Below are 25,782 nucleotides of genomic sequence, written 5' to 3' on the forward strand. Positions count from 1 at the left end.
GGTCTGTAACCTACAATGGTAGAAACATTAGATTGGCAACAGACCTATCCACCGAGACCTGGCAGGCCAGAAAGGGCCAGCATGATATATTCAGAGCACTAAATGAGAAAAATATGCAGCCAAGAATACTATATCCAGCTAGGCTGTCTTGAAAATAGAAGGAGAGATAAAAAGCTTCCAGGACAAACAAAAACTAAAGGAATTTGCAAACACAAAACCAGCCCTACAAGAAATATTGAAAGGGGTCCTCTAAGCAAAGAGAGACCCTAAAAGTAACATAGACCAGAAAGGAACACAGACAATATACAGTAACAGTCACCTTACAGGCAATACAATGGCACTAAATTCATATCTTTCAATAGTTACCCTGAATGTAAATGGGCTAAATGCCCCAATCAAAAGACACAGGCTACCAGATTGGATTAAAAAACAAGACCCATCGATATGCTGTCTGCAAGAGACTCATTTTAGACCCAAAGACACCCCCAGATTGAAAGTGAGGGGGCGGAAAACCATTTACCATGCTAATGGACACCAAAAGAAAGCTGGGGTGGCAATCCTTATATCAGACAAATTAGATTTTAAACCAAAGACTGTAATAAGAGATGAGGAAGGACACTATATCCTACTTAAAGGGTCTATCCAACAAGAAGATCTAACAATTGTAAATATCTATGCCCCTAACATGGGAGCAGCCAATTATATAAGGCATTTAATAACAAAAGCAAAGAAACACATTGACAACAATACAATAATAGTGGGGGACTTTAACACCCCCCTCACTGAAATGGACAGATCATCTAAGCAAAAGATCAACAAGGAAATGAAGACTTTAAATGACACACTGGACCAAATGGACTTTACAGACATATTCAGAACATTCCATCCCAAAGCAACAGAATACACATTCTTCTCTAGTGCCCATGGAACATTCTCCAGAATAGATCACATCCTAGATCACAAATCAGGTCTCATCCAGTACCAAAAGATTGGGATTATTCCCTGCATATTTTCAGACCACAGTGCTTTGAAACTAGAACTCAATCACAAGAGGAAAGTCAGAAAGAACTCAAATACATGGAGGCTAAAGAGCATCCTACTAAAGAATGAATGGGTCAACCAGGAAATTAAAGAAGAATTAAAAAAATTCGTGGAAACCAATGAAAATGAAAACACAACCATTCAAAATCTTTGGGATGCAGCAAAGGCAGTCCTAAGAGGAAAGTATATAACAATACAAGCCTTTCTCAAGAAACAAGAAAGGTCTGAAATACACAACCTAACCCTACACCTAAAGGAGCTAGAGAAAAAACAGCAAATAAAGCCTAAACCCAGCAGGAGAAGAGAAATAATAAAGATCAGAGCAGAAATCAATGAAATAGAAACCAAAAGAACAATAGAACAGATCAACGAAACTAGGAGCTGGTTCTTTGAAAGAATTCACAAGATTGATAAACCCCTGGCCAGACTTATCAAAAAGAAAAGAGAAATGACCCAAATCAACAAAATCATGAATGAAAGAGGAGAGATCACAACCAACACCAAAGAAATACAAACAATTATAAGACCATATTATGAACAACTATATGCCAGCAAATTAGATAACCTGGAAGAAATGGATGCATTCCTAGAGATGTATCAACTACCAAAACTGAACCAGGAAGAAATAGAAAACCTGAACAGACCTATAACCACTAAGGAAGTTGAAGCAGTCATCAAAAATCTCCCAACAAACAAAAGCCCAGGGCCAGATGGCTTCCCAGGGGAATTCTACCAAACATTTAAAGAAGAATTAATACCTATTCTTCTGAAACTGTTCCAAAAAATAGAAGTGGAAGGAAAACTTCCAAACTTGTTTTATGAGGCCACCATTACCTTGATCCCAAAACCAGGCAAAGAGCCCATCAAAAAGGAGAATTACAGACCAATATCCTTGATGAACATGGATGCAAAAATTCTCACCAAAATACTAGCCAATAGGATCCAACAGTACATTAAAAGCATTATTCACCATGACCAATGGGATTTATCCCTGGGCTGCAAGGTTGGTTCAAATCCACAATCAATCAACGTGATACAACACATTAACAAAAGAAAGAACAAGAATCATATGATCCTTTCAATAGATGCAGAAAAAGCATTTGACAAAGTACAGCATCCTTTCTTGATCAAAACTCTTCAGAGTATAGGGATAGAGGGTACATACCTCAATATCATAAAAGCCATCTATGAAAAACCTACAGCAAATGTCATTCTCAATGGGGAAAAACTGAGAGCTTTCCCCCTAAGGTCAGGAACGCGGCAGGGATGTCCACTATCACCACTGCTATTCAACATAGTATTAGAAGTCCTAGCCACAGCAATCAGACAACAAAAAGAAATAAAAGGCATCCAAATTGGCAAAGAAGAAGTCAAACTCTCACTGTCTGCAGATGATATGATACTTTATGTGGAAAACCCAGAAGACTCCACCCCAAAACTGCTAGAACTCATACAGGAATTCAGTAAAGTGGCAGGATATAAAATCAATGCACAGAAATCAGTGGCATTCCTATACACCAACAACGAAACAGAAGAAAGAGAAATTAAGGAGTCGATCCCATTTACAATTGCACCCAAAACCATAAGATACCTAGGAATAAATCTAACCAAAGAGGCAAAGGATCTGTACTCAGAAAACTATAAAATACTCATGAAAGAAATTGAGGAAGACACAAAGAAATGGAAAAACGTTCCATGCTCATGGATTGGAAGAACAAATATTGTGAAGATGTCAATCCTACCTAGAGCAGTCTACACATTCAATGCAATCCCCCATCAAAATACCATCAACTTTTTTCAAAGAAATGGAACAAATAATCCTAAAATTTGTATGGAACCAGAAAAGACCCCGAATAGCCAGAGGAATGCTGAAAAAGAAAAGCAAAGCTGGTGGCATCACAATTCCAGACTTCAAGCTCTATTACAAAGCTGTCATCATCAAGACATGTGGTACTGGCACAAAAACACACATAGATCAATGGAACAGAATAGATAGCCCAGAAATGGACCCTCAACTCTATGGTCAACTAATCTTTGACAAAGCAGGAAAGAATGTCCAATGGAAAAAAGACAGTCTCTTCAACAAATGGTGTTGGGAAAATTGGACCCCCACATGCAGAAGAATGAAACTGGACCATTTCCTTACACCACACACAAAAATAGACTCAAAATGGTTGAAAGACCTAAATGTGAGACAGGAGTCCATCAAAATCCTAAAGGAGAACACCGGCAGCAACCTCTTCGACCTCAGCCGCAGCAACTTCTTCCTAGAAACATTGCCAAAGGCAAGGGAAGCAAGGGCAAAAATGAACTATTGGGACTTCATCAAGATAAAAAGCTTTTGCACAGCAAAAGAAACAGTCAACTAAACCAAAAGACAACCGACAGAATGGGAGAAGATATTTGCAGATGACATATCAGATAAAGGGCTAGTATCCAAAATCTATAAAGAACTTATCAAACTCAACACCCAAAGAACAAATAATCCAATCAAGAAATGGGCAGAAGACATGAACAGACATTTCTGCAAAGAAGACATCCAAATGGCCAACAGACACATGAAAAAGTGCTCAACATCACTCGGCATCAGGGAAATCCAAATCAAAACCTCAATGAGATACCACCTCACACAGTCAGAATGGCTAAAATTAACAAGTCAGGAAACGACACATGTTGGTGGGGATGCGGAGAAAGGGGAAGCCTCCTACACTGTTGGTGGGAATGCAAGCTGGTGCAACCACTCTGGAAAACAGTATGGAGGTGCCTCAAAAAGTTGAAAATAGAACTACCATACGATCCAGCAATTGCACTACTGGGTATTTACCCCAAAGATACAAATGTAGGGATCCGAAGGGGTACGTGCACCCCGATGTTTATAGCAGCAATGTCCACAATAGCCAAACTGTGGAAAGAGCCAAGATGTCCATCGACAGATGAATGGGTAAAGAAGATGTGGTATATATATAGAATGGAATATTATGCAGCCATCAAAAGGAATGAGATCTTGCCATTTGCAAGGACGTGGATAGAACTGGGGGGTGTTATGCTGAGCGAAATAGTTCAATCAGAGAAAGACATGTATCATACGACCTCACTGATATGAGGAATTCTTAATGTCAGGAAACAAACTGAGGGTTGCTGGAGTGGTGGGGGTGGGAGGGATGGGGTGGCTGGGTGATAGACATTGGGGAGGGTATATGCTATGGTGAGCGCTGTGAAGTGTGCAAGACTGTTGAATCACAGATCTGTACCTCTGAAACAAATAATGCAATATATGTTAAGAAAAAAAAAAAAGGAAGAAGATAGCAGGAGGGGAAGAATGAAGGGGGGGAATCGGAGGGGGAGACGAACCATGAGAGACTATGGACTCTGAAAAACAAACTGAGGGTTCTGGAGGGGAGGGGGGTGGGAAGATGGGTTGACCTGGTGATGGGTATTAAGGAGGGCACGTTCTGCATGGAGCACTGGGTGTTATGCACAAACAATGAATCATGGAACACTACATCAAAAACTAATGATGTGATGTATGGTGATTAACATAACAATAAAAAATTAAAAAAAAAAGAGACACATTTCTTTTCTTTCTCTAAATTATATTTAATCTGCTCCCAAGACCTTATCTTACTAAGTTTGAGGGAAATGCAATCTCTGTTATTGGAATACCTCTCCCCATCCCAGAGTTGTATCCTAGGTGGGGACATCTTATACAATCCAGACATTCTGGGGAATTCTCTGGTCTTTCCTCCACATTGGTCACTGCTCATATAGTCACTGAAGGCTCTGTAAGTACAAAGTCCTCATTTTTTTTTTTTATTTCTACCTGTATTGCTTGGAACAGAAACTGTAACATAATAGGAGCTCAGTTCAAGGTTATCCGAGTCCTCCTGGTCTGTCCTGTGAGGACTGCTCCTCACATCCCCGGCCTAGGCACCACGGTCTTGGCCCTGGTGGGGGTACCTCACCAGCCTCCTGAAGGTGCAGTCTCACAGCTTCTCACAGGGAGAGCCTTATACCACAGAAGGCTGCAAGGCTCACGTGCATCAGGGTCTGGAATGGATGATGGGTGAGGTGGAGTGGATTTCTCTACCCTTACACCAAAACTTGAATGCCCCAGCACAGGATGCTGGCATATATAACGGCTCATCTGGGGAAGGAGTCCAGTGATTGATTAATTTATGCATTAAGTGATCCAAAGTTACCCCTTTTGAATATTACCGAGGTGCTTCTCTCTATTCTTATTTCTCAGAGGCAATAAATAAATGGGTATCAGACAGCCCTAGATATGGATTTAGGTTCTGCTGTTGGCCAGCTGCATTTCCTTGGGCAACTCAGTTCTCCAAGCCTCACTTTCATTTGGGGAATGAATGGGTGGGGTCATCATAATTTTGAGGATCAAAGACACAGTATATGAAAAATGCTTAGCATTGCAACTACCAACTAAATGACTTTTTTTTCTGATATATTTTAATCCCATAAAAATGCTTATTTTAGGGTTATAGTACAAGAAATAGTTTTTGGCATGATATAGTTTGTATAAGGAACCAAAGCCAAGCCATGCTCACAGTTGAAATGATGTAAAATGCCACAACTAAGTCAGTAATAGAGAGAATTGTCGCTCTTTAATGGAGAACATAGAACTATAGAAACACACAGTGGGCCAAAGAGGACACGTCTGCGTTAGGAAAGTCACTTTGACCATGGCAGAGACAATCTTTCATTTCTGAGCTTCTCTCGTCATCCTGTGGCCTCAAGTTTGCCCTTCTTAGGAGAGAGAAGCATGGATTAGCTGTGGTAACGTTTGCAACCCTGCAAGTCTTGAAGACTATCAGCAGCCCTGGGGTTCTCTAAGTCAGCACTTTCTTGGAATTACTAGGCCTGCTTTTCGTCCTTACCTAAAGTGGCAGCAAATGTCAGTAAGGAGGGTGTTGTGGGTGCCTGTGTCTCTGTGGTGGTAAAACAGAAATCCCCGGACTTAGGTCTTTTCCCGTCACTGTGGCAACCTAGCTATGGCCTCTGGTCTGGGTCACGGCAGTTTTCCGTTTCCTGATTCAGGCAAGCAGGGTGAGGATATTCCAGCTGCAGACTTTTCTACAGATTCCACTGAGCTCTGGGAAGGGCCAGAGGCCCCGTCAATCAGGAATGCTGGGAAGGACAGGAGGGGGCCTTTTTCTCAGCGAGGCTCCAGTTGCCTGGCCTGTTGTGCTCCGAGTGTGCTCCCAGCTGGCAGGAGAGATGGCTGACCCATGGTTGGGCCGGATGGTTGGAGGCCTCTGGATGGTCAAGTCCGTGAGCGGGGACCACCGGCAGGAACTGGGTAGTGACCAGGGTTGGGCCTCTGGTAGCTCTGACCTTGAAAGACAATGCATGTTCTCAGTGAACTTGGGATATATCTAAATTTAGGGCTTAGCTAGGGAACAAGAGAATATAAGCAGGTTAGCGTGGTGGAAACACCCTAGGCTTTGGACTCAGACAACTGTGGGTTCACATCCCAACACAGTTAGGATGTTGTTGTGAACCTCAGGTTTCTCGTTGGTAAAGTGCTTGTTTTAAGGAAAGTGCCTCGCATAGTATCGGACTATAAGAGAATTTAGCCCATAGGACTTGTTTGTTTGTTTTCTAAGCCACAAAACGAGAGGTCCAAAAGTAGAAATTCCTTGTATCGGATCAGTGACTCCATGACATTAAGGGTGCATCTTTGCAAAAAGTCTTAATGTCAGTATGGTTGCGGCAGCTCCAGATATCAAGTCTGTGTCCAAAGCAGGAAGAAGGTGAATGAGCAATGCTGGTTTCTTCTATTCTTTTTGCCAGGAGAGCAAAAACTTTCCCAGAAGCTCTCAGTAGACTTCTGCTTATGTGTCATCCTGGAACTGTGTCATGTAGCCATTTCTACCAGCAAGGGAGTCAGAAAAGGCAAACATTTAGCTTTGAAATGGCTACAGTAGAAGGTGATCGGGAGAGAAGGGGAGTGGTTATAAATTAGCCATTTATCAGTATCTACCATAATACCTTTCTTCTAATTAAAAGGAATTATCATTTTCTTTTTCTTTTAATGGTTATTTCCTCCCCTTGGAATCATTGTCTGAAGTTCCCCCTCTCTCTCACATAACACCTTTTAAAAATAATTAATAATGGAGGCATAAAATACTCAGGCTTGTGGAGTCGACAGTGTTCCCTCCCAGCAAGTGGGAAATTCTCACTGAAACAATGGAGAATGTCAAATTAAGGAACTGACCAGAGTCAAAACTTCTGTCTAAATCAGAGATGGAGTTAGTAACTTGGCATCCAGGAAATGAGAACCAATGCAAGAAGGTGTAGAGAGCAGTACTGTTTAAAAGAAATTTACTGTGACCCACATATGTACTTTTAATTTTGTAGTAACCATATTTAAAAAAGCAAGGAGGAACACGTGAAATTAATTTTAATAGCATTTTTATTTAACCCAATATATCTAAAATATCATTCCAACAAATCATCAATATTCAAAATTATTGTTGAGATACTTTACATTTTTTTCATCCTAAGTCTTGGAAATCTAGTTTGTATTTCACACTTACAGCACATCTCAATTTGGACGGGTTATATTGCATGTGCTCAACAGCCACATATGTCTAGTGGCTATTGTACTGAGAAGTGTAGACTACGGAAATGGTTCTCAGTCAGGTTGGCCTGAAATCCTTCTTTTTATAACAAATGACTTGTATTGTCCTCCACTATTCTGAATTGAAATTTATGGATACCATAACCTGTATTAGTTAGGGTGGGCTGAACAGCTATACCAAATAGACTCCGAAGTGTATAGTAGTTCAAACAAACAAAACAGAAATTTAGTTATTTCTCTTGGAGCAGTCCAGCATGTACGTTCATGGTCAGCAGATGACTTTTCTCCATCTTCATTACAAACATGAAGGTTCCCTCTACTTTATGGCTCATGTTACTATTATCTATTTTGTGGCCATCTTATTATCTGTATCCAGAAAGCAGACAGGGAAAAGAGAGCATACTGCTGCTGCTGCTTCTTTTTTTTTTTTAACGATTTTATTTATGTATTTGACACAGAGAGAGAGATAATGAGAGCAGGAACACAAGCAGGGGGAGTGGGAGAGGGAGAAGCAGGCTTCCCGCTGAGCAGGGAGCCCAATGCGGGGCTTGATCCCAGGATGCTGGGATTATGACCTGAGCCGAAGGCAGAAGGCAGACGCTCAACGACTGAGCCACCCAGGCGCCCCGAGCATACTGCTCCTTAAAAGCTTCAGCTCAGCAACAGCACATACCACATACCATTGACTTGAACTTGGATCAGTTAGATGGATACATTTAATATCATGGGAAATGTAGTTTAGTTGTGTGCTCACGGAGTGTGAATAGCTACCCCTTATTTATGCATACACTGAAAAAAAGAAATAAAGTGTAAAGGAGAGTAGTAAAGGAGAAATAAAAGGAAAGTAAGAGTAGTAAAATAATATGTATTTCAATATGTATTTCTAGCTATACTAGAAAAAAAAATAAAGTCGTCAGGTACTCAGAGTCATCATGAATGTGATAGCTGCAAATGCTGGGGTGTGGTGTGGGTGATCAGACCCCCTGAGTGGCCTTACTGTAGTGATTTTCTGAAAGAGTAAACAATTGTTGATACAGTTCTGAACAAAGTTGATAAATTCTGAACAAAGTAAAGTATTACCTTCCTTCAATTTATAGGGTAGTTGCATTCCTGAAAAATTCAGTATATATTTAAACCATTTAAAAATAATTTCTGATTTGTGACACCATGGGTGGACCTTGAGGGTGTTATGCTAAGTGAAAGAAGTTAGACAAGGAAAGGCAAATACTTTACCATTTTACTTGTATGTGGAATCTAAAAAAAAAACTGAACTCATAGAAACAGAGATAAAGATTGGTGGTTGCCAGAGGCAGGGTGGGGGTGGGGGAAATGGAGGAAAGTGGTCAAAAGTACAAACTTCCAGTTACAAGATAAATATATTCTGGGGATGGAATGTACAGTGTGGTGACTACAGTTAACGGTACCATATGGTGTATTTGAAAATTGCTAAGAGATTAGATCTGAAGAGTTTGTAAGGTGATTTTTGAGGTGATGGATGTTAATTAAGCTTATTGTGGCGATCATTTTACAATATATATATATATATATCGAATCATTATATATATATTTAAACTAATACCATATTATATGTCAATTATATCTCAATAAGATGGAAAATATTTAAAAACCCTTTATTATTATGTATGAAACAGAATTTATAGGATCTGTTCACTATAAATGGATTTTTCACTTATAATGAGTTTCTGTTAAGGTATTCAGAAATCACACAGGATGTGGGACAATTCTTTATTATCTAGGATAGATTATTTGGTTTCCCAGGCCCTGAGATTTCTGAAGTGCCTCCCAAGAAGTGGCATTACCATTTTCCTAGCTAAAATCAGTTTTTTGTAGGGAGAGAAAAGGAAAATGGATTTTGGAAGGCAAATAGCAGTTAACTGACTCACTTTCTCTTTCACTGTTGGTCTTCACCATCTTCCTGTAGGATTTCCTAGTGTTCTAAATTCTCCTCTATAGGATAGAAGTGCCAGCCAACACGCAGACCCTCATGGGAATAGTCTTATGTGTCCCAAGAACTTACTATTTTCTGCAGTAAACCTAGTCCTCTTCTGTTTAATGAACAGGTGAAAATTATACCACGAGTAATGACATTTATTTAAGTCACCATTTTACTTAACTTTGGCTTTCTTTATTTTCCTTGAATAGGACTACGTCTTTGGTACACTCTCATCCTTTTGCATTTCCATGTATTCTCACAAGGTGGCACCGAATGCGTTGCTGTGGGTTGTCAATGTCTGTATCGAGGCTTAGCTCTGTCTCCTTGGGGCTTCTGTCTCTTAGGGTTAATGTTCAACAGCGGGTGGTGTTCAGTATTGGTATTAACCAAGATATAAGAACACTCCACCTGTCTTTCTCTACTTAGGTGTGAAGAGCTTTAATTTATAATTAACAATGAAAGGCAAAATCATTAAGTAGTATAATCCTATCTTAATGAATATTTTAGGGTGTTTTGAGTCCTTGAAATGTTTTAGCCATTTTCTTGGCAAATATTGGTTATGCAATTAGTACAGTGTTATAATGCATCTAATTTCAGCCTTACTAGAGATGTAAATTCTCTTAATTTGCATTTATCTAAGACTTCCTATGGCTATAAAACTGTAAAGAGGAAGAATATGAGGTGAAAGCTGATAGTATCCCAATTTAAGTTGTTTTCAGTCAAATTATTGAGGCAGCTTAATCGCCATGTCAAAGTTTGACAAGCATCTAATCTGCAGGTAACTTCCTTTAAAATTTAAAATAAACATGTAGAATTAATAAAGAGATACTTCCTGGAGAAGAATGACAACCGGACAAGTATCACACAGTTTCATTCCACAGTGATTGGTCTCTTGAGAGCCTAACCCCATATTAACAGTACCTAGAAGAGACTGGTGTAGAAAACCACAAGGCTGTCTTACTCTTTACATGATACAAATACTCATGTTTGCCTGACAGCACATTTTTGCCCTGGAAACAAATGTACATGGGAAGTCAGAGTATAAGCTGAAGATGCTTATCAGGTGTGGACTCAGAGCAGCAGAGTGGATTGGATGATCTTAATCATGGTGTCATCAAATAGCCTGTTGACATGGTCTAGATACTCGTGATCATGGGCCAGGCCCCTCTCTCCTTAGGAAAGCGTAGACAGTACATGGCCCGCCTTTGCTTCTCTGAGTCTCCCTTTTTTGTAATTTCTTCATTGATCCCACACCCTCATTAATCACACAATTCTCACTAAACCACACCCTGCCCTACCTCTTTCATTAGATGTGTAATGCATGCAGTCATTTGTAGTTGGCTTCACTTGGGAGCCTTTATTTTTCTTAAAGTAGTTTTCCTCCATGGGCATAACCTGGAAGATGCTCCCAGCAATTCAGCTCTTAACCCATTGGCTAGGGCATAGGTCCCCCAGCTTTCTCAGTTCTTGGTGCCGTAGTTTTTCAGTCTCAGATAGATATCTCAGTCTATCTTAGTATTTCCACAGCCCTTCTTGGCCAAAAGCAATACCTAATAGTTAAAACAACTTAGTAAGTCTGTATACCCTTAGAACTTAGTAGCCGTTTGAAAAAAAAAAACACAAAACAAAACACATAAATTGAAAGAAAAAGTAATGTTTAAATTGCATTCTTAGGTAACTACAATAATCTCAAGCCTTGGAATGAGACTGAACATCACCACCCTCATTTCCTGTTCTACATTCCTTTTCATACTACACTTGCTCTTTATCTCAGCAGCCACCAAAATCCAACTTCACAACGAGGCAATGCCTTTCAAAAGAATATAGGAAAAAAAAAAAAAGAATATAGGGCAATTTAATGTTGGAATTGTGAACTACCTCAAGCTAGTAGCACACATGGTGTCCTATAGATGCCAACTCTTGCTGTTTCCCTCAAAAATTTAAAATATTCACGGTGGTTTTGCGAGTTCACCATGGTTCTCTGGGTACCTGGGACCCAGTTTGGGAACCACGGGGCTAGAATTCAGTCGTATAGCTGCATCTAGCTGCAAGGAGATGAAGAAATGGAATCTATTTAATTTAATCTAGTGACCTCTGCTCCGATAGATCAAATATTTAAATATTAATTTTACATTTCTGTTTTCACAGTGCTGTCTTATATCCCTGTTGGTAAATTATTGAAGGGCAGATGATTATTTCCTCCTTGTAATAATTATAACCATAATAATGGTCACTATTTATTGAGCACTTATATGTAATAAGTGCTCTACTAAGGTGCTTTTCATATATGGTCTCACTTAATCCTCACAATACCTTTTGAGGTAGGTACAAGTATTATTCTTATGAGATATATATATATATACACACATATATAATATCCATATATATATATATATATATATATAATGGAAACTCCTATTTAGATTAAGTATCTTGCGTAAAATCACATAGAAATCAAGTGACAAAGCAGGATTTGAACCAGGCTGTCTGATTTTATTTTTTATTTTTAAAAATTTATTTATTTATTTATTTATTTATTTGAGAGAGAGAGAGAGAGAGAGAGCACGAGCTGGGGGAGCCTGGGTGAGTGGCAGAGGGAGAGGGGAAGCAGACTCCCTGCTGATCAGGGAGCCCGATCCCAGGACTCCAGGATCATGACCTGAGCCAAAGGCAGACGCTCAACTGACTGAGCCACCCAGCCACGCATCTTGGGCTGCCTGATTTTAGAATGAACTCTCTTAACCACCATGCTCTTTTACCTTTGATATTTACTGACTACAAAAATGAAGAACAATATTATATATTCGTGTTGGCATTATTTACTGTTCCACCTATGCTAAAGTAATTAAATTAATACTACCTTTTATACAGTAACTATCTTCAAAGGATTTAAGAAGTAAATTCTCACAATATCACTTGAGCAAGCATGAAGAAGAGACTTGTTCAAAATAGTTCCATGTCAACCTTCCCACATTCTAGTCTGAAATAATACAGAGAGAAAAGGGGGAGGCCAGTATCTATCTCCCAACTTGATATTAGTCAAACTCCCTTACCTGCAGGATGTGACACCAAGACATTTTATTAACATCTTGACCACCCGTTTTTGTTGCAGGAGGTCGAGGGAAAGATGGTGCCCCCATCATCACTTTTCCAGAGTTTGTGGGGTTCAAACACCTCCCAGAGGAAGACTTCCTGAATGTCATGACCTACCTGACTAGCATCCCCAGGTGAGCTGAACATAGCGGTTTGCTGCCTTCCCAGTCACTGGCTTTATGCTGAATTTCCCATGTGGCGGGGCTGGGCTGAGATGGAATCTTCCCTGAGCACGGCTCACACTAGTATGTAGCTTGGCCAATTTCTCTTATTTATCCATCACAGACAAGGGATAGGGGAAGAGTCTAGAAAACAATGATAAATGAATGTCCATTTTGACTCTGGTGTGCACATAGGGGGTACTCAATAAACATTGTTGAGTGAATGAAACATTGACTGAATAGCTAATGCTGACTTTGTGCCTTCAGGTTCATTGCTCTGGATTAAAGTGATTCTGGCTTCCTGGGGCCTGTCATCTGGGACACATGGCCATTGTTCAAGGAGGTCAAGCCATTTTAGGAGTTAATTTAGTTATCTCCCCCAAATAAGGAATTTAGGGGAAGATTTTATACCTGCCCTATTCAGATGGACAGGTAAGAGAGGCAAAGAGCTAGGAAACAAAGGCCGGGACTAAAAACTGTGCTTATAGCTAAGACCTTGACAAAGATGTTTTTGGCATCTGCTGTTTCCACTCTCTCTAACCCGGGCCTCATACCTTTATCCAGTGAAGTCAGTAAATACCCAGGCATCCAAGGTGTGGAGTGTGGGACAGAGTTCATATTGGTGACAACCATTTCACAGACAGAGATCGAGCTGGGAGTGGGGTCCAGAACCAACTCTTAGTGCCATGTCCACTCTCCAGCCAGGAAAGGCCCTGCCCTCCATGGGGTTATAGTGTTTATGACATCTTCTCTTACTTAACTGCTGTGAGGTTAGGCCATGTGTGTGCTCTTTAGCTTGCCTTCTGTCTGCCTCATGTGATTTCGAGGTTAACACCAGCTTTGTGATTGAAAGGCCACCTGGTGTTTCATCCCACCTGTGGAGATCAGGCAGTTGAGTTGTTTGCTTTAACCAAACTCACTCTAAAAGTTTTTTTGGTTTTTGTGTTTGCTTGTTACCTTTCTTCTTTTTTCAGGGAAGGCTATGGATTTCTATTTAATGCACTTCTTCAAAGTTTAGTGCTTAAATTATATTTCACCAGTTCCCTTCCTTTCTACTTTGATCCCTGAATATGGCATGTATTACACAGACATGTGAGGATTTGGGGTTTTATTGATTTGAAGGAAGGATGCTGTATGTCTCTGGGCTGAGCTCAAGTGGTTCTCTGCTGAGCACCTTTCCCACCCTTCTTGATCTGGATAACTTCTACACGTTCATCAGCCCTCGGTCTGATCTCATTTCTTCAAGGGCTCCTTCCCTGACTTCAGTTCTGCTCTCATAGACTCTTAATTTCCATAGACTCCTGATCTTACCCCTTATATAGTATATGGAAGTTATTTCTGCATTTCCCATTAGACTGAACAACTCAAGTAGGGGCCAATGCTTTGGTTTTGTTTTGTTTTCTCTTTTATCTCTAGCCCTAGCGCAGTGCCCAGCACATAGTAGGTTCTCAAGAAGTATTGTTGGTGGAACTTCCAGTTCTGATATAATTCATTTCAATCAATGAGTATTTATTATAGAGTGAGAAGGAGGCTGCTGACAGAAGAGAGGGGAACCCCAGTCTTCCTGCCTTTACCTCCCTGGTTTATAGGGAGTTGAACCTGGTCCCCCTCTTTGGCTCGATTGCATTCTAAAACAGAGACCCATCAGTTTAGGAACTTCTCCTTCCATGGGGAGCAGCAAAGGAAGGGGGTAAGCAGGGAGGTGGGCAACAGGTGGACGTGGCCCCCCCATTCTCATTATGTTTGTTTTAAACTCACCATCTAATTTTCCTGAATCCCCAGATGCAGTCATATGCTAAACAAAATGGGTGGTTTTCATCTTGTACTTGAGCATTTTCTGAGTCACACCGAGAAGCATACACTGAGTGCCATCTGTGGATGGCAGTGCCATTGTAGAGAGAAACATTGAAGGGTAGAACCCCTATCTCCCAGATGTAGAAGAGAAGAGAAGACAAAATCAGGGACTAATGTTTTGGCCTGGTGTCTTTTTTCTGCCCTATGTTCCTTATATAATTTCTTGTAAATAAGGAGTTTTCCCCTTTCCTAGAATGCTTTTGTTCTTGAGAACAAAAGCTCATACCCCACTTGCTGCCCCACCCCTATTTAAAACAGAGACAATGGGTAAGAAGGCCCAAAATGGGAATTTGACCTGAACCTTACTGTCCAGGTTCCATTTCAGGTTCCAAAGAATGAAACTACCCTTGTTTCTTTTATGATTCCTACTTACCATCATATGCATCTTTCTAAATCTTACAGTGGTTGCCAGGCAACAGAGCCCTTCCCAGGCTGCAAAATGTTTTATAGGCAGTTGGCAGAGGGCTCATGATACAGAACAAGGAAGAATTGATGCACTTGAAGAGGAGGATGGCAGGATACCCAGGGTAGGGAGAGGATACCTCTGTGCCTGAAATTAATAAGGACCTCTCACTGTGGCTGGGTTGGGTGAGGACAGAAAGCTTCCCATGGCAGCTCGTTCTTCACCAGAACTTTGCTGTGTGCCAACAGTGTGGATGGTTCTGTTAGGTGCTATAAAGACCGATGAGGCCATAACACTGTATCTTGAACCTCAAGAAGCTTGTCACAGGACTCTTTTGTCATGATATTTTGTGAAATATGCGAACAAAGTGCTAAAGAAAGTCAGAAGAGAGAAAAGTCACTTCAGACAAGAATAACAAGGAAAGCTTTAGGAACGAATAGCCTTGAAAGATAGGTAAGATTTCCACGGGTAGATATGGAAGGTGACATTCCAGAGAGCGAATAGGGTGGTGTTTAACAGCTTTGGACACAGCCCTGATCTGGAATGAAATCCACATTCTACTGCTCACTAGCTGAGTGATCTGGGGCAAAACATTTGGCTTCTATTTCCAATGTCCCCTGAATTTTGAAGTTTTAAATAGAGTATGTTTGGGGAATTATAGACCATGCAGGTTGATCAGAACAGAGTGAGGCTCCTTTTCAGACAGTAGTGAGAAATGAGAGCTGGAAAGACATCTGGAAACAGGCTAGGCAAGGCCTTTTCCACCAAGTTAAGGAGTTTAGACATAGTGAGCAGGAAGAGGCCGTTGGAGGTTTCGAGGAGAATGACAACCAGATCAATCTGGTAGTGGTGTGCACGGTGGATCAGACGGAGCCAGAAGAGGAGGCAGGGAGACTGATTAGGGGCTTCTACACTGGGACAGGTGCAAAATGAAGGGGAGTGAGCTAGCTTGATAGTAGGAGGACTGGGTAGAAAGGGATGGACAGAAAGGTGCTGGTCAGGGTGAGGGAGGGGGAGAGTGAGAAACTGATGATGGTGCTTGGCTTTAGGAATCATATTCATAGATCTCACTGCTTGTCTGGGCATGTGGAATTGAGCCCTCATTTTGGTTTTGATTGTCTCATCTTGTTTTATTTTGCTACTTTGCCTGGCTCTTCCTTACCAAAAGTGTGCTAGGACAGTGGTTTCCATCCTAGCTGCACATTAGGGGAATTTTGGGGAGTTGTTTTCTTTTTTTTTTTTAAGATTTTGTTTTTAAAAAAAATTTTTTTAAATAAATTTAAAAAGATTTTATTTATTTATTTGAGAGAGAGAGAGCTTGCTCGAGAGCATGCACAAGAGTGCATGGGGGTTGGGGGAAGGACCAGAGGGAGAGAGAGAGAGAGAGAGAGAGGGACAGACTCCCTGCTGAGTAGGAAGTTCTATGTGGGCTCTATCCTAGGCTCAATCCCAGGACCCTGAGATCATGACCTGAACTGAAGTCAGATGCTTAACTGACTGAGCCATCCAGGTGCCCCTTATTTATTTGAGAGAGAGAGAGAGAGACCGCGTGTGCGTGTGTACACAAGCACATGCACAAGCGAGGGGTAGGGAGAAGGAGAGAGAATCTCAAGCAGACTCTGCGCTGAGCATGGAGACCAACACGGGGCTCAATCCCATGACCCATGAGATCATGACCTGAGCTGAAACCAAGAGTTGGACATCTAACCGACTGAGCCACCCAGGCGCTCCAGGATCACTTGGGGAGTTTTTAAAAAATCCTGATACCCAGACCAGAACTCAGACTAATGAAATCAGAATTTTTCGGGGTGGAACCTAGGCTTCTGTAGTGCTGGAAGCTCCACAAGTGCTTCCAGTGTGCCACCAAGGGTGAGACTCACTGTGCTAGGGCTGGCAGGGAGGCCCTGTGGGGAAGGGAAGAGGCATTTGAGGTGTGAGGAAGAAAATGTAGGGTCAGGCTTAGCTTTTGGATAAGATGCAGTAGTGGGGCATGTGGGGAAGTTGAAAGACAGAGGGAAGACAGTACCCAAATCTTTTACTTATGTTTTCATGGTTCTATATTTCTTCTTAAATGCAGCATAGGCCAAAAATTCTATTTCCTGAGCTTCCTGACTCTGCGATTTCTTTGTGAATTAAATGTAGTACATAACTCTTGAGTTAGAAATCTTCCCACATGGATCTCAGGGTATTAAAGTATATATGGTTGTGTCATTGCCACATCACCGTTATGTTTCCAGTAACAACTGAGGGCTCACTTTAGCCTATCAAGTACCATCCGCTATGTGTCTATACTACTAAGGGTTTTCAGAATTTGTCTTGTAACAAGAGCAGGATAATCCTAGGAGTCAGTTTCTCAGAGGTATTATGTAAGATACTGTCACTTAAAACAGGTCTCCTGTGGCTACCGATTGCAGCCAAATGGCTTGAAAAGGCATTGGTAAAACATTCTGAACAACTGAGATGGTTAGCTATTTTTAGATCACAGTTGTTTTTCTCAAAATCAGTATTTGTATAACTAAGCATGTATTTTTATTACTGAATTACTCTATTCAGTTTCTTTGTTTTACTTATAGTTCTGAGTTCATTATTTGAAAGGGATTGGAGAAAGTACTTTTATTAGATGGTACAAGAGTTGTATTTCATAACAGTGGTAATTTTATGATTATTTACTGTTTCTAAAGGGTCTTTTCTATAATGAATCTGTTGAGAGGCCTGTTTTTGTTTGGTGAATTCTCCTATATCCATTTTCCTCCGATAGAGCCTGATTAATAGTCTTTGAGATGAGTCATATCCTCATTTATGATATGCTGTCTGATAGAACGTTATCTGGCCTTTCTACTTTAGGAAAGGAGGGGAGAAGGACACTATTACTATTTGCCTTGTGAATTATAATGAGAGCTATTCCTTTGTATTAAAAAACTGAATGGGATTATAACAATTTGTCAGCTGTGGAAACCAGCCCCGCCACACAAGTAAATTCATTCTGGGCCTCTTACTGTTATGAAGGCTGTAGGAAAGCCCCTGTTTTTAAGTGGCTTTGAATGGCATTAATTGGAAAAGTGCTTTTGATTGAGTGGCAAGAGTGAGGTCCGTTATTTTCTGGACTGGCTGTGGAATTGCTCCCCAGAGTCAGGGAGATGGAATCATTCATTTGACTTCTAAGCATAGAGGTCCAAGGTGGGGAGTTTTGTTGGCCTGCTGCATTGCCCAAGGTGGGTGTATTTGCTTCAGCCCTCAGGAGGGATGCTCTGAGAGGCCAGACTTTAGACACCCAGCTAAGGCTCAAAATTAGAGAGCACCCCATGGATTTGTTATGAATAAATGGTGACACTGGTAAAGAAGTCTTATATGCCAAGAGAATTTGAATGAACTATTCCAGGGGGCAGAGAAAGCAATTTAATGTGCTAGATTCCTGTTCTTCTCTGTGTAAGAGCTAGGAGTCTGACAGCTCTTCTCACCAGTAGGGTGACCTAGTGTGTGCATAATGGCTTTTCTTTGTTCATTTGCTTTAGAATATCTTTACTATCCTGCTTTGTGTCACCTGTCCAGTTCAGATAGGAGCCCACTTTGCCTTTTCTGATTATGTTCAATTTAGGTTTCTTTAGACATTCAAAGCACAGCCTCTTGCTTGAATTCGTGGGTGCTAATGGTTGTTAATATCTGGAATTTGGTGTTATTCAGCAGTATTATGAATTATAAAGAAGATAATTGCCACAACCTGAAACAAACAGCCTCATCTAGTTATTATACGATGTGTGTTGTTTTGGTGATGGGGTGATCTGAAGAATTGAGATGAAATTGGAGAAGATATTGGGTGCAGTATTTTTTTTTTTTTGAAGATTTTATTTATTTATTTGACAGAGAGAGACACAGCGAGAGAGGGAACACAAGCAGGGGGAGTGGGAATGGGAGAAGCAGGCTTCCCGCTGAGCAGGGAGCCCGATGCGGGGCTCGATTCCAGGACTCTGGGATCATGACCTGAGCCGAAGGCAGACGCTTAATGACTGAGCCACCCAGGTGCCCCATATATTGGGTGCAGTATTGACTTTAAAATGTGAATGTTGCTTTTTAAAAATCAACTCATCATGCCTTCCACCAGTCATTATGTGGTCAATAATGTTTCCTAAGACTCCGTGAGCCACAGAGGGTGTTGACTTTTGCTGTTTATTTTATTTTTTATACTACTTATTGATTTACTAATTATTACATAGTTCTTTACTATGTGTTACTTACTGTTTTAAGGGGTCCTGAGAATGACGGGGGAGGAGGATTCAGTCGGTCGATAATACCTTATTAAAGGACTCTAGACACTATTAACACAAATATCTTTCTGATTGAATATCTTTACAACTTCACTGGGGTGATAAACATTGAATTAAATTTAGTAATGATGTGCAATCAGTATTATCAGTCAGAATATTCTAGGTTGAAAGTTATCAAACTTCTTCTGGAAAGGACCAGAGAGTAAATATTTTAGACTTTGCAGGCCATATGATCTCCACCTCAACTACTAAACTCTGCTGTTGTTGCTCAAAAGCAAATATAGATAATATATAAACCAATGAGTGTGGCTGTGTTGCAATAAAACTTTATTAACAAAATGGGCATGGAGTGGATTTGGCACATGGACTGCAGTTTGTTGGCCCCTGTTGATTGTTCTCAGACATTAGCATGCATCAGAATCATTTGGGGGACTTGTTAAAATACAGATTGCTGGCCCCACTCCAGAGTTTCTGATTCAGTAGGTTTGGGCGAAGCCAAATAATTTTCATTTCTAGTAAGTTCCCAGGAGATGATGCTGCTGCTAGTCTGAGGACCGCACTTTGAGAACTATCCACATTTACAAAGATGGATATTAAGACCAGGTAGAAGAAAAAAACTTGTATAAGTATACATAGATGAGGAAAAGTGAAGCTTAGGACTTAGATTTCCTGGCTCCTGGCTTAGTGCTATTTCCAGCACATCATGAAGTTTTCAGATAATGTTATGGTGGTGATCTCCATGGTGCTAATTTACATGTTTATGTTTTTATTTTTTGATTTATCATCTTTAGACAGTATCTTGTGACTCTTTGCTGTGAAAAATGAATTTTGCATACTATGATGTTTCTCTGTCCTTGCTCCCTTTCACCCCCTAAGTTTTGTTAGTTACATTATTATTTTTAGATCATGTAATGTTTACCGTGATAAATTTAAAGAACACAGTTAACTTCTGTCTGGTGATCCAGCAACCTTAGATAATATTTGTTGATTTTCTACTATACATTTCCATCTTTCTTTATTCTCTCTCAAACTTCAAGTTCTTCTACCTATATACCACTTTCTTTCAGTTGGTAAGACTTATATTTTACATTTTTACTATACATGGGTTTTTTCTTTGACTATAGGTTGATTCTCAATCACAGAAATCAGTAAAATGCGTTTATTTATGTAATATCATTAGACTCTAGAGGGAGAAATGTAGTGTATCTCATTAAACCTGTCTCCACTCAAAGGAGTGTTGCATGTGTGCAGGTAAAATGGGTTCTCTTTGTAAAAATCCATCAGTTGCTCAAAATCATGCCACAATTTAATTCATTTCAGACTCAGGCAATGACTTTTATTTATATACTTTTTCCCTTGACATTTCTAATTGCCTTTCTTTTTTTCTTATTTATAGAGTAGCATGTCTATATTGTATTATTACTATCTTGCAGATTCTTTGTCATAGAATTTATGTAATACGTATATTTTTTTCTTGAAGATGTTTTTTGAGGCTCTCTGGCTTACCCTCATAATTCAGGGATGCTGCTGTCTGAAACTGCTACCAGATATCTGTCAACCTGGGATTGCTTTTTATTTTATCTCTGGGAAGGTTGTTCCTTCTTTTTCTTTCTTTCTTTCTTTCTTTCTTTCTTTTTTTTTTTTACTGAAGTAAGGTGACACACACTGTTATATTAGTTTCAGGTATACGACACAGTGATTTCATTTTCCCTGGAAAACTGTCAAGTGGTTTCTTTTTCAGAAAAGGTGTATGGTAAGTGAATCTTACAAGATCTTAAAGGTCAAGGGGCACCTGGTGGCTCAGTCAGTTAAGCGTCTGCCTTCGGCTCAGGTCATGATCCCGGGGTCCTGGGATGGACTTCCGTGTTGGGCTCCCTGCTCAGCGGGAAGCCTGCTTCTCCCTCTCCCTCTGCCCACCCCCCTGCTCGTGCTCTCTCTCAAATAAATAAATTAAAAAATCTTAAAAAAAAAAAAAAGATCTTGAATGTCAGGAAATGGTTGCATTTTGTCTTCACACTTGATTGGCAGTTTGAGTATATAATTTTTTTATGTAAAATAACATTGTTTCATTGATTTTTAAAAAAGAGTTTATTTATTTATTTATTTATTTGGGAGAAAGAGAGAGAGCACGAGTGGGGTAAGGGGCAGGGGGAGAAGCAGACTCCCTGCTGAGCAGGGAGCCCTATGCCGTACTTGATCCCAGGACCCTGGGATCATGACCTGAGCCAAAGGCAGACGCTTAACTGACCAAGCCACCCAGGCGCTCCTTGTTTTGTTTTGTTTTTTGAACAGAAAGCAACCTGGCTGCTTTTTAAAAAGATTTATTTATTTATTTAAGACAAGGAGTGAGAGCAGGAGGGTGGGGCAGAAGGAGAGGCAGAAAATTTCAAGCAGTCGTGGTGCTGAGTGTGGAGCCAAAACGTTCTGCTGGATCCCACGACCTCAAGATCATGACCCGAGCAGAAACCAAGAGTGGGTGGTGCAACCGACTGAGCCACCCAGGTGCCCCTTGATGCATTGATTTCTAGCTGCCAGTGTTACTGATAACAAGGCCGTTTTTTCTCACATCTGAGTCTCATTCCTTCATAGGTAAGCTGTTTCTTTCTTTCCATAGGAGTTTTTTTTCTTTATGTTTTGCAGGTTTGATTTCAAACTTTTTCTTTCATTCTACTGGGCCTTTGAACGGGAGATTCAAGTCTGTCTTAGGCTTAGAATTTTTTTTCTTCTTTTTTTTAAATTTATTTTTAATTTTTAAAATCTTTTCCCTCCAAGTCTGTTTTCTGTTGCTTCCAGAACTCAAATTAGAGGGATATTGTATCTTCTAAATCTGTCTTCTGTGTCTTTAACTTTTCTCTCATATTTTCCATCTTTTATCACTTCACTTTTTTTTTTTTTTTTAAGTAAACTCTGTGCCCAACATGAGGCTGGAACCCACAACCCAGAGATCAAGAGTCACCCACTCCACCAACTGAGCCAGCCAGTTATATATATATATATATATGAATTGTCTGTTCATGCCTTTACTCTTTTTTCCATTGAGGTTTTTTCAATCTTTACCTTCCTCTCCGTTTTTAAGACTTCTTTATGGGTTAGGGATATTAGCCCTTTATCTGTGATGTATGCTGCATATATTTCCTCTCACCTTTTTATTGTCCTTGCACTTAGCTTGGGATGTTTTTTGCCATGTAGAATTTTTATATCATCAAATGTATCAATGTTTCTTTTACTGCATCTGGATTTGGAATCATTGTCAGAAAACTTCCCTATACCTGGGTTATAGGGGGAATTCACCCATGCTTTCTTGTAATACGGTATAATTTCATTGTTTACTGGTAGATCTGATGCACTTGGTGTTTATTTTTGTGTGTGGTATGGGGTATAGATAAAGGTTTATCTTTTTCCAAATGGCTATTCAGTTATCCTAACACCACTAATTTTAAGAGTTCATCTTTGCCTCAGCAATTTGAGAGTTAATTGGTCTGTCTATTCATAAGTGAATAACACACTACTTTATTTATAGAGGATGTTTAATATCTGATAGGATTAATTCCCTTTCCCCGCCTGGCCCCTTAAGCTTTATTTACTTTTTTCATGTTTTTCTAACTGTTCTTTCTTGTTTTCTTTTTTTTAAGATTTTATTCATTTATTTGACAGAGAGAGATATAGCGAGAGAGGGAACGCAAGCAGGGGGAGTGGGAGAGGGAGAAGCAGGCTTCCCGCTGAGCAGGGAGCCCGATGTGGGGCTCGATCCCAGGACTCTGGGATCATGACCTGAGCCGAAGGCAGATGCTTAATGACTGAGCCACCCAGGCGCCCCTCTTGTTTTCTTTATATGCATCTAGCTCCATTAAAAAAAAAAAAAAAAGCTTGTTGGTCTTTTCATTGGGACTTCGTTAAATTTATAAATTAACTTAGGGAAAAGTGATATATTTATGGTGTTAAAATCATCTCATCAAAAAGATGAAAAGTCGGGGTGCTTGGGTGCTTGGGTTTGTATACCTGTGCTTTGTCTTTTTCCCCCCTTGATTAAGTTAGCTAAGTGGCTTATTTATTTTGTTCATTAAAAAAATGGGATTCTCTTTTATTAATTAGATCTATTGCATTCCTTTTCTCTATTCATTCTGCCTTTCTTTTTTTTTTCATTCTACCTTTATCTTTAATATGTTTTTCCTTGTACTTTCTTTTGTTTTTCTTTAGTTTTTTTTTCTCATTTTTGAGTTGGAAAGTAAATTTATTTTATTCTTTCATTTTATTGATATAAACATTTAAGGTTTATATGAATTTTCTATATCACTGCTTTAAATGTATTCCATAGATTCTGATATGTAGTATTTTTATTCTCACTATATTTTAAAAATTATGTAATTGCATTTTACATTTCCCCCTACTGAAGAGTTGTTTAATAGAAGGTTTTAAAATTTTCAGCTTTTTTTTTTCTTTTTTTTGTGGTCCTATATCATGACCATTTTTTGTGGATGTTTCATGTGTGCTTGAGAAGAAGATGAATCTTCTATTATCAGGATGTAAAGTTCAACACATATCCATTAGTTCTTCCTTATTGATTATGTTGATTGGGTTTTCTATAACCTTATTGACATGTTGTCTATTTGTTCTGTCTCGTGCTGAAACTGGCGTATTAAAACATCCTATGTAAAATGTATTTTTGTCTCCTCGTATCTCCTGTAGTTTCTGCCTTAAAAAGCTGGCTATTAGGGTATTAGGAGCATAGATATTTATACCTCTTGTATCTTCATTGTGAATTGTGACTTTCAGCATTAAAAAGTGTTCCTGATTAGGTTTAATGATTATGGCTTGAATTCTACTTTGATATCAAGGCTGAAACCCCTTGCTTTTGTTCCCATTTGCCTAGTATACTTTTTTTTAAAAAGATTTATTTATTTATATATTTTAGAGAGAGAGCGAGCACACAAGCAGGTGGGCAGAGGGAGAGCGAGAATTTCAAGCAGACTCCACCCTGAGTGAGGGTCGAGTTTTCCACGCGAGGCTCGATCTCAGAGATCATGACCTGAGTTGAAACCAAGAGTTGGATGCTTAACCATCTGAGCCACCCAGGCACCCCAGCCTAGTATACTTTTGCCAATTCCTTTATTTTTAGCCTTTCTGACTTTGTATTGATCTTTTTTCCTAGATACAGTATATAGTTGGGTCTTTGTGAGTCAAATTGAAAATCTTTTTCTTATATTTGGTGAATTAAGCCCATTTATGTATATTGATATGATTGATATATTCAGTCTTAATTTTGTCATTATTTTATAACTGCTAAATGTATTATATTTATTGTATTTCTCTAGTGATAGGTTTTCTTTGCTTTTTTTATTTTGTGTATTGATTTTGTATCCTGTGACTTTATTGAATTCATTTATCTGTTCTAGTAGTTTTTTGGTGGTGACTTTAGGGTTTTCTATATATATAGTATCATGGCATCTGCAAATAGTGAAAGTTTTACTTTTTCCTTACGAATTTGGATGCCTTTTATTTCCTTTTCTTGTCTGATTGCTGTGGCTAGGACTTCCAATACTATGTTGAATAAAAGTGGTGAGAGTGGACATCCTTGTCTTGTTTCTGATCTTAGAGGAAAAGCTGTCAGTTTTTCCCCATTGAGTATGATGTTAGCTGTGGGTTTTTCATATATGGCCTTATTATGTTAGATATGTTCCCTCTAAACCCACATTGCTAAGAGTTGTTATCATGAATGGATGTTGTAATTTGTCAAATGCTTTTTCTGTATCTACTGAAGTGATCATATGGTTTTAATCTTTTCTCTTGTTAATGTGATGTATCATGTTGATTGATTTGGGAATATTGAACCATGCTTGCATCCCAGGAATAAATCCCATTTGATCGTGGTGAATGATTTTTTTAATGTATTGTTGGATTTAGTTTGCTAATATTTTGTTTAGGAATTTTGCATCTCTGTTCATTGGAGATATTGGCCTGGAGTTCTCTTTTGTTGTAGAGTCTTCATCTGGTTTTTGTATCAGGGTAATGCTGGCCTTATAGAATGAATTTGGAAGCTTTCCTTCCTCCTCTAATTTTTAGATTAGCTATTAACTCTTCTTTAAATGTTTGGTAGATTTGACTTGTGAAACCGTTTGGTCCTGGACTCTTGTTTGGTTTTTTGATTACTGATGCAATTTAATTGCTGGCAATCATTTGGTCAAATTTTCTATTTCTTCCTGATTCATTTTGGGAGGTTATATGCTTCTAGGAATTTATCCACTTCTTTTAGGTTGTCCAACTTTTGGCATATAATTTTTGATAATATTCTCTTATAATTCTTTCTATTTCTGTAGTGTTTGTTCTTATTTCTTCTCTTTGATTTCTGATTTTGTTTATTTGAGTCCTCTCTCTCTTCTTTTTTTCTTTTTTGGTGAGCCTGGTTAAAGGTTGATCAA

The 25,782-nt window shown here is 39.5% G+C and overlaps 1 protein-coding gene across 3 annotated transcripts in view; it reads left to right on the plus strand.

Moving 5' to 3' along the window:
- The window catches only part of MCF2L2 (MCF.2 cell line derived transforming sequence-like 2), a 238,693-nt gene that overhangs the window by 37,649 nt on the left and 175,262 nt on the right, over nucleotides 1-25,782 (plus strand). For all 3 annotated transcript variants that reach the window (XM_078068515.1, XM_078068511.1, XM_078068517.1), the window contains exon 3: nucleotides 12,706-12,820. In XM_078068515.1, the coding sequence (XP_077924641.1) occupies nucleotides 12,706-12,820 (115 nt within the window). The remainder of the gene's footprint in view (nucleotides 1-12,705; nucleotides 12,821-25,782) is intronic.

Source organism: Halichoerus grypus, chromosome 1 (assembly GCF_964656455.1).
Source record: "Halichoerus grypus chromosome 1, mHalGry1.hap1.1, whole genome shotgun sequence".
Classification (NCBI taxonomy): Eukaryota; Metazoa; Chordata; class Mammalia; order Carnivora; family Phocidae; genus Halichoerus; species Halichoerus grypus.